The sequence below is a fragment of the Drosophila sechellia genome, chromosome 2L, assembly GCF_004382195.2.
Source record: "Drosophila sechellia strain sech25 chromosome 2L, ASM438219v1, whole genome shotgun sequence".
In the NCBI taxonomy this organism is placed as follows: Eukaryota; Metazoa; Arthropoda; class Insecta; order Diptera; family Drosophilidae; genus Drosophila; species Drosophila sechellia.
Window position 1 is genome coordinate 20,142,092 of NC_045949.1, and position 9,843 is coordinate 20,151,934.

General features: G+C 43.6%; 1 protein-coding gene across 1 annotated transcript in view; it reads left to right on the forward strand.

Annotated features, from left to right (window-relative positions):
• Positions 1–9,843, forward strand: part of LOC6618162 (protein spalten) — a 49,527-nt gene extending 39,684 nt beyond the window's left edge. The window contains exons 4-5 of the mRNA XM_002042406.2: positions 4,350–4,694; positions 8,988–9,843. Coding sequence (XP_002042442.1) covers positions 9,011–9,715 — 705 coding nt within the window. The 5' untranslated portion in view covers positions 4,350–4,694; positions 8,988–9,010 and the 3' untranslated portion in view covers positions 9,716–9,843. The remainder of the gene's footprint in view (positions 1–4,349; positions 4,695–8,987) is intronic.

The following is a 9,843-nucleotide window of genomic DNA, read 5'->3' on the forward strand; positions in this document are numbered from 1 at the left end:
TGCTTAAGTTCAGTATACACGATGACATGGGGCTCTCCTGGCTGAAGACTCCACCTCCGTTTGGCTGCTCCCCACTTTTCCGAGGTTTGAGTGACACGTCGTCGTTTCGGGTGATGAAAATTCCATGTGACAATCGCTGTAAGCTATATGCGGGGGCGGGCTGAGCTTCGGGCGTGGCCAAGGCAAATACCTTTATTGTATGTCAACGTGTCAAAGCCAAAAGCGCCAAAGTCAATTCGAGTTGTGGTTGTCGCTGCTTGTCGTTGACAATTTTCCAGCATGCTTCTCCTCACCTTCTGGCTTTCCGCTTTCCCAGCCAGTGCAGCAACATCTCGCGGCTGCCTCAGATTGGCTTAGTTCTTGGCCACAATGTTATGGCCCGGCTTAAAAGCTCCGGCTCCAATGCACTCGCAATGACTCAACAATGGAGCTGCAGTCCATGAAGCCACACGCACCCATTAAAACTACTTAACGGGCAATTAAAATCACCAGCTAAGCACAAAAAAAGCAAACTGTACAAAGAGGGAAAATGCAAGTCAATTGCATTTATCAAATGCTGCCAATTAGAACAGGCGAAGGAACAAAAGAATTTCCTTGATAAAAGGGGGGAGGCAGTTCCGAAACAAAAGCCAAGTCAGGGCACTAAAAATTTATGACAGCAACTAACCTCAAAATGTGAATGCCACCCAGGCGGCATTACGACCCAAATGCTGCGCCAAAGTTTAAGCAATACCCTTTCCTAGGATAGGGCAACTAAAATATTATTAAGTGTATTTTTATGAGTAACTATTTTAATGGGACTCCAAACCCATTATCACAATGGCTATAGTAAAGGGGCTTAATATTATGCAACGAGATTCTAATCCTATCTGTATCTGGCCTATAAGTAATGGCAACTTATAAGCCCGAAGAGCATTTGAAATTCCGTTTGCCAAGTAGGTTCAAAATATTTCCACTCTTTGCGGCTTTCGCTCGGCGCCAATGATGTCGAAAGTTGATTGCGCTTTAATGGCCGAGGCGCTGCACAAAGTTTTTGGCCTCCCCTCGCAGAGTTTTCCCTTCGATATGCATTGGGAGAAGGAACATTTCTAATTATTTAATGGCTGCACCGCATGCAGTTTTGTTATGCAAATGACCTCTTGGCCTGCCAAATATTTACGACTCGGGGCGTGTTCGGTTGCAGTATATATCCCATTTCCCACTGCAAAGCGAAACTTTCCAATCATTATTGCAGGCGCACTCGCACATGGAGTGCGGAAAACTCTCGCACACACACACACACACACACTTGGCTGAACACGTAATGACCTCCCGCTTTTCCTTCTTCTTTTCCTTTGTGCAGTGATACGTGCGCGGCAAACAAAAAGAGCGCGGCCCAAACAAAAGGCGTTAAAGAAATGAGCCACGCCATAATCGGGCTTAAAGTGCTCGGGAAACTGGGTGAAGAATTTCCCACTTAAATGTGGAAATGCGGAAAGGCAGGGGAACCAGAGTGCCAGAGTGGCGGACGGCAAGGCCCTTGGAATTTCAACTTTCTGTAGTTGCATATACTTGATGTACGTTGCGGAAAAGGCTGGACATTTCGCGCTGGCAGGCCATTTTTATCTGATTTTCCATTTGCCAGCCGAACGAAAACAATAACTAGACAATCAATCCTAGGAGCTATTTCCGGTTGGCCGTTTTATTTATTGCGTTTACTAATGAAAATCACTTAAGAGACTAAAGGGAGAAAAACATTTGTTCCTACCATTTATGAAAAATAGTTTGCTAACCAGATAAGTAATGAAAACATAATATCTTAGAAAATAACTTTGATATGCCTCACTAAATTTATTACATAATAAATTAAATCATCAATCCCTGTTGTATCACGGATCAATTTCAGTTCGTAGGGCATGTCCTTTGTAATTATTGCCTGGGAACTTTGGCTTTCTTCTGTGGTGTGAATGTCAGCCAACGGCAGGACAGTCGTCCCATTCCAGTTGCTCCTTGGGCTGGGTATGTGGCCTTTTGACAAGGACCAAGGACGAGCTCGCTAACTTGATTGCCATTTCAATTGACCGCAGTTTTAGAATGCCTTTTGCCATGGTCATGGGCATCCAAATGCGCTGTGGAATTGGCAGCTACAGCTTTTAGCTTTTGTGAGACTGTGGCTGCCTTTTGTCCACTTCCGCATCATTACGGACTCTGTCGCTTTTGTCGGTCTCATTTTTCCCGCCATCTCTGCCATGCCCGCCTCCAATTTGCCTTCTTTTCCTCGCATTTTCCCGCTTTCCCACTGGCTTTTTGTGGTTGGCGAGCGGCTAATCTGTCGCGCTCATTGAATGTCCCGAATCGAAATCTGAAGTCGACCGGAAGTTGCCACAGCTGCCGGATGCATCGATACCCATTTTCAGTGTGTGTGTTTTCAGACAGAATTGCCCCAGCATTTATTGTTCGGTTTTTTCGAGAAAGGAATTTCAATTAGCGTTCGCTTTTGACGAACCCAAAACGGGAAAGTATGCTGCCACAATAGTTGCGGAAAAGCGCTTTAAATTCGAGTTCGGTTAAGTTTGAATTAATCTTTTCATGTTTTCCATTAAAGCTAATTAAACCATTTTTGAAATGCACATCTAAGATATTCACTTAAGGTATTGTATGTTAAAAATAGCGACCAAAGCAACAGGGAAGAAATGAAATTGGAGGAGTTTATTAAATGTTCTTGGCCAAGAAAAATCTGGAAAACGAGCCACAAATCAAGTGAATGCCGAAACGAAATTGAAACATAATAAATAATACAAATTGCTGAAGAGAGCAGAGCGACTCAAATTAATAGTTTCCAGAAGGACGAACAGAAACCATTTCAATGGCTAAACATCCTGGTATGCCAGTATCCCAAAAAAAAAACAGGACGAGTGGGGGAAATGTTCGGGGCAGACAGTCGAAAAAAGAAATGGAGCCCGAGGAGTCGGGAACTTTAAGCAAAACATCCTTTCTGCGGTTTGGCGCAAACTGAAGCGAAATGGATCCTGCTGAGCAGCAGAAACCATTGCCTACTTTCGGGCGTTTAGCCCGGCACTTTTCAATTTAGTTGCCATCGCCAATTTGCACAGACAAACTGCAGCTGCCACAAACAAAGTTTGCCGCTCGGCGAGGAAATTCTAGAGTTCATGAGGAAAATTCTAGAGTTGATGGCCTTTTAAAGCCAAGCAAGTTTTCCGCCAGCGCCACCGCCAAAACAGCAAAAGACCAAAAACGCTTTGCGGTTTTCCCAGCTGCTCCTTCTGCTTCTTCCACTGCGGCTTTACTGCCGCAGTTTTGTGGCCAGCTCACAATTTTGCAGTTTCCACCAGTTTTCCGCTGCGTCTGTGTCTGTTCATGATTTATGTTGTCTCGCCTTGGAGCTACAAAATCCCGGGTCTGCCAGCGCGAAAAGAGGAAAATATGGAGGAAAAGACCACTTGTCAGTCAATGCAGTTGAGTTCTGGAGTTGTTCCGGAGTTAACCTTTCATTGAAGAACAAACACGAAAAAAATGGAAGGGAAAAGTGCTCAGTGGAACATGCTAAAGTTGAAGCGATTGACTTAGGCAACTTAGTGGGTTTTCCACCCACTTTTCCACCTGTTCGTCACCACTCCCATCCGTTTGTTTGCCCAACTACTCTAAGTGAACCTAATGGCCTGATGTCTTCGACGAGTTTATTTGTTTGCCCAACTCTTGTTTTCCCTGCCTGGACAATTTAGTTAAGAAAATTATCGTTTGGCTGTCAAGTGTTGACTCGGCCACCCACATATGTATACGTCCTTGACCAGCAAAGTTGCAGAAAAGAAGTTAGCCAGAGTGTGCTTGTCATGCTGAACAGCTGACAGGCAGGCTGGGCAACTTGAATATGAAAGTTGGTTAATTGAATTGAATTCATTGGAGAGTCAGCAGAGTTTGCCCAAATAAATAATTACGTAAAACAGATACTAAATAAATAAGTAGGATGTGGGCAGCTAGAAGAGAAATCTTATAAATGAAACTGGATTCATTTGGGACTAACTATTTCTAAGAATGCAATGTAACACATAAATGGAAAACAAACAATTGATTTGATAATGCAGTTAAAATAGTTATTTGTTGGCAAGAACAACAAGATGTAGTTTATAAAATATGCACAAGAATAGAAAATGTGTTGCTTGAAAATGTGATTTTAAAGTTTAATTCAGCTTCAGTGAAATGTAAATATTAGTAACAACCAATTAGTTAGTCCCAATTTATGTTCTCAACTTGATCCCAACTGCCAGCACACTTGTTCAAATATTTCCCTCCGGTCAAGTCTGCGTATACGCAATGTACTAATTATGTTCCTCATATTTCTGTACTTACAGGAAACCACATATTAATGTCCAACCTCTGGCGGCCGAAAAATCCCAGGACATGGCCAACAACTTTATGATGGTAACACAAATGTACCTGCACGCATGTCCGAAAAAAAGTAACTGGAAAAACTTCACCTACAACGGCCAACATCAGAGAGAGGAAATGCTAACTTTGCCACCCACTTGATGTTAAATCTGCGTAGATTTATCAACTTTGCTAATTAACAGCGTTTCCTCTTCGCCGCTCGTAGTTTTTTATCCAGAGGGCCAACCAGAAACTAGTCCAAAATCTGTTTACACTCCCAACATGAGCCACTGTTGGCCCACCAGGAACTTGTTAACGGTTTCACTTATGTAAGTTCATTAGCAGCAGAGACCGGCCATCAATCAAATCAGCAAACTGGCCAACTGACTTGGCCAACATCGGTTCGGTTAGTTTGCGTTTGCGGCTGTCGAGTGGAAATGAAATGAAAATTAGAATGAGCACACACACACACACTCACCCAGATCGACTGACTGAATGACGGCCTGACAAGTGAGTTTTGTGTGGCTGTGGAGCCGGTGGAGCAGGAGAAGCAGGCGGAGCTGGTGGTTCGGGATCTGGATCCTTGGACAATGCCCGAGGGCTACGCGTTGTCACGTGAGCGGAGAGCTAGGCAATCAACGAATCAGGCAACCAATCAAGCGGCGTGTTACATGCAACTGAAGCGTCTACGTGACCCCGATGAGCACAGAATCCCACCAACTCCACCCGAAAGGCAACCCAGTGCAACCACAGTGGTGCGAGTAGTGGCGCTTTAAGCTCATCCATCCATTTTGAGTTAAGAAACTTGGAAATATATTCACGAACACCTTTTAAAGATAGTGAGGTTCCACTTAAAATGGCAACCTTTGCATTTGTATAATTCGTTTATCAAAATAATTGTTTTTTAAACTAGTATTAGTGTATTATTAGCACTTCTAAACTTTGGAAAATGCCAAAATTTACTTTACTATCTAAGCTCCCCGAGTTCCGTGGCTATATCACGCAGAACTCCAAGCTCCCTGCTGCAATATGGACTCGCCGACGTGCGTCTGTCAGGCTGCGAGTCCTGGCCAAGGACATGGCCCCCAGACAGCCAGACAGCCAGGCAGCAGGCCTTCCAGCCAGGCATGTCGGCACTTCTCGCACACCACTGGCCAACTCGGACTGGCACTCCGGCTGCTCCCGGCCATTTAGTCCCTGCGACACGTCAATGCTTTCATCATTTAATTAACTGCTTCGTGTGGCTAAGTGGCCAGGTGGAAGCTGGAGAGCGGATGCATCCACATCTCACGTTCCAGCTCGCAAGAAGCCAGCAAAGAGCGGGAGGGGCAATCCTGGGTGGGTGGCCCGCTTTGCATGCCACCTTTGATTGATCGCCCATCAGGGTGCGAGACTTACCGGGAAATTCGACTGTCACTTTCCCTTGGCCAGTGGGGAAATGCGAGCAAGTCAGCAGACAGGAGCGAGTGATGTTAATGCAATGAGTAGTCGAAGGAAACTAGTGACAGGCCAAATCGATGGAAATGTCCACCTGGAAAATTGCCTTTTCGACACTTCAACGTGTACTGACTTCCTTCGTTAATATTTTTAAACGAAATATATGACGGTCAATCGAAATCTACTTACTGCTAAAGAAACGCCGAAATTCCTCTGGTGCAGAACAAGGATTACCTTTATTTAAATACCTTTATAGGGCAAGGTATTTATCCTTCCACTCCCTTCCAGTGCATCCTGATTATTTCTAAAATAAACCCCAAGGAGCAAAGCCGAGAGCACCCTGACTATCGCATTTAGAGATAAACTTGTGTGTGAATAATTTATGGTCTCCAAACAAGCCAAAGCAACAAAAGGGAAAAGTTACTCCGGCTCTATCTGTACTTGTTCAGATTGAAAAGAAATCCAAATGCGATTCTGCGTTGATTTATGTTTTTATTTTCTGCATTATATTCGAGTTAATATGTAAAACATTAGACAACGTCAGCGGCGACACAAAAGAGATAAAAACCGAGCTGAGGACTGCAAAAATAAAACTGCAGCTGCAGCAACAAAAATCCAAACAAATGTAGGTGGAATGTCGGGCTCAAAAGCGGACATATATACTCGTTTATATATATATCTCTGGATAGATAAAGCGCGGGTGAAAGGGCAGGCAGACAAATAAAGCGGAAATGTTAACAGCAACGAATGGCGCCGGCGACAGGAGAAAGGAGAAAGCAGAAAGGAAGGGAAGGGAAACGCAGGGGTGGGCGCTGGCTTTTCTCCTCCCGAATTTTCATTTTGCACACGATTTCCGGTTAAGCACATGGGACAAGCTATCCCAGCTCGATTTCCCCCAGCCATGTGCGTATAATTTATGTTGCAATTTATATATGTGCTCCTCGATTTCCCCCTTTTCGGCAAACTGCAATTGACTGTCAGTCGAGCTGGCAAATATTCAGTGCAAAAAACAAGTCGAGGCAGGTGAAAAGTGGCTGCAACGCTCTGTTGACATCGATACCTCAGGGAGCTGGAGGTGGAAACTGCACCGATAGAAACAGGTTTTTAAAGAAAGTGTTCCATTTTGGTCTTGAAAACGTTGAAAAGTGTATGCCATTTTAATAATGGATTCCCAGTCACATTTACTTTATGTGCACCACATGCAGCAGTTAAGTAATTTTTTCAAGTTTTTAAGTCCTTACTGTAGCAGAAATGATCACGGAAAAGAGGCAAAGAGGACAACAAAGGACCTGAGTGAACGAGGAGAATGCCAGTGAAGAGGGGTCCCCCGCCAGAACACATTCCTTTGCAAATGTCAAGTAAATAGTTATTTGCTCGACAATCGGCAACAGGCGGCCCAAGAACAAGAACTCCTTCAGGACAATTCCCTCCTTAAGCTTTGTCTTTGTTCTTACGCCCTAAGTCTGTTAGGGAAAGTTAAGGCATTAGTAGGAAAATGGGGGTACGATTCCGTGGAAGACAAAGGGCAACTCGCTAGGCTCCTACTTTTTTAGGAAACTTTAATGGCGGTGCAAGGAAAGGGCTTTAAAGTTAAGTATATTTGACAAATAATTTGATGGTTTTATCTTACTTGAAAGTAGTTTGTTAATGAACAGATTAAATTCAGTATAGTAATACTGGGAGCAAAAGCAGTTTTCTTTGGGCTACAATTCCTCGACAGAGCTTCACAAGCATATCCTTTCGAAAATCCCTTTAACAAGTGAGCAACTTGTAAGCAACTTGTTCGGTTCGGAACCATTTTTAGTAACTGTCAGGGAGACTAACCCGTACATTTCTTGCAAGTGGCCATTTTTATACCTTTATCATGTTCTATGTATCTCTGATAAATTGTGTGCCCGTCTACTCAGCTTTAATTTGCCTGTCATTTCGCATATCCTGCAAGGGCTAAGCTGACATTTGGACCCGTCAACTGCCACTCCCACCTTTCTCCGCCTTACTCCCAGGCTTTCGGTTGAGCTGCGCACATTTTGTGAAATGTAAGCGCAAAAAAGGGGAAAAACTGGCACAGGTCGCAATCTGGGGGCAGCAAAAAAGGAGGCTGGAATGAAACTAATTACGTGGACGACGACTTTACACGCCGATAAGGCTTTAATCACCGAAATGAAATGAAATTTCTTTTACGGCATAACAGGAGGGAGAATTTGCCTCCGGGCCGGCACTACGTCGTTAGGCAAAAGGCTGCAGCGGAAAGTGTGAAAGCCAAGAACGCGACCACGAAGCGGGTTAATTACGTACAACAAACAATAAATTACTTGGTCCAGAAGATACAAAAGGAGGGCGCAGACGAAAAAAAAGAAATAAACTGCAGGAAAATAAGAAAGAAATTAGTTAAAAGAGACCCTAATCAGCTTAGTGGACTTTTTGCTTTGCTCGGAAAAGATGATTAAATTTCTGTGTCAAAATCAAAGGAATATTGCGTATACGCCGTGTGCGGCTGGACTTTCGGCTATGTCCTGGTTTGATGGTCTTCGCTTCGCTCCTTTTCAGCTGTCACTCCTGTAAGCTCCTTTTTCCACTTCCTTTTTCCTTTGCACTCATTTTCCCTGACTCCTTCACTTTACACGCTGCCTTTGTTTTTGCAAGCTCACACAAAAACCAAATATACCCAGCGAAGGAATTTTTTAATTATAAAATGTGTTTATCCGGAATTAATTGTTTTTGTTGTTCCTTCCATTTTAGCAGCTGTCCTGAAAAAGTAATCCAGCAAAAATAAAGTCTTTTTATCTCTACATTTCTCTTTGGTAAATTACTCGCATTTTAATCCATGACTTTTTGTCGTACATGAAAAAGGAGAATAGAAGTATTCACAATGGATTCCTAACCCTTTCTAGAAACACTTTCCGGGTTATATTCCCCAGAATTAATCTTAATTCTAATGTTGTATATTTTAAATTCTAAAGAATAATATATTGATCGTAAAGCAAAGAGTCCAAAAAGCAAGTTGGCGAAGCTCAAATCAATATCCCAAGAGCTTTAATTAAAATTCATAACATATTTATAGTTTAGGCACCACATCGAAATTTTTCATACAATCCTTGAATTTGCCATCAAGTGGTCTAATTGGCCCTGACTCATTTCTACATTTCTACAATAACCTCTAAAACTCATTTTATCATTCGTTGCAGTTCATCGAGGTCTCAAACACTAAATGGCTCACAATTCAACACTGCAGCGCAAAGCGCAGAATTCTGGGATGACACCAACGTTTCCACAGCTGGGAAACGGCTGTGGACTTGCCAAGGAGAAAGTTCCCAAAATGAGTACCAAACGGTTCACCAGACCATCCAAGACCCAGACAGCAGAGCCAGCACCCAAGGACTCCATTCACGATAATGCGAGAATATGCAACTACTTTGATCTAACCCGGGCTTCCAAAAATCCGATCAGAGCTGCTGGAGGAGGAAATACTCAAGTGGCCCCAAAGTACCAGGTCGCGGTTAGTGTGAGCAACGCACCTGTTCGATCAACAGTCCCCAGAGCCACTGCTCCAAATCTGGCTTCAAAGGAGGTCAGGGATTGTAAGGAAACCAGGGAACTCATCTTCAAGGATCTCAAAGAGGCGCGAGCTGCCATGGAACCAAAGGACTTCAGGCATGTTAAAGAGCCCAAAGACCAGAAGGAACCCAAGGAGCCTAAGGAACGCAAGGCGCCTAAGGAACCCAAGGAATCCAAAGATCTGAAGGGAAATGTAGCCCGCCAGAACCCCAATCGCACCAAGAACTACTTCGACAAGTACCTGCAGTTCGCCTTTGATCTGAGCACTCCCGATGGTGTCCAGAAACTGGAGGACCACTTTTTTCCGAACCAGAACCGCACTGCCTCTGGCAGCTCAAACTCCAACAGGGAAAAGTAAATATTTTCGGATTTTCCGAATGCAAAAATTATTGTGATATTATACGATTCCTGGCCAAATTTGAAGTACTTTTATTAGTTAACATTAAATTTCAGCGGTTGATTCATTTGAAATTCTCGTGATAACCG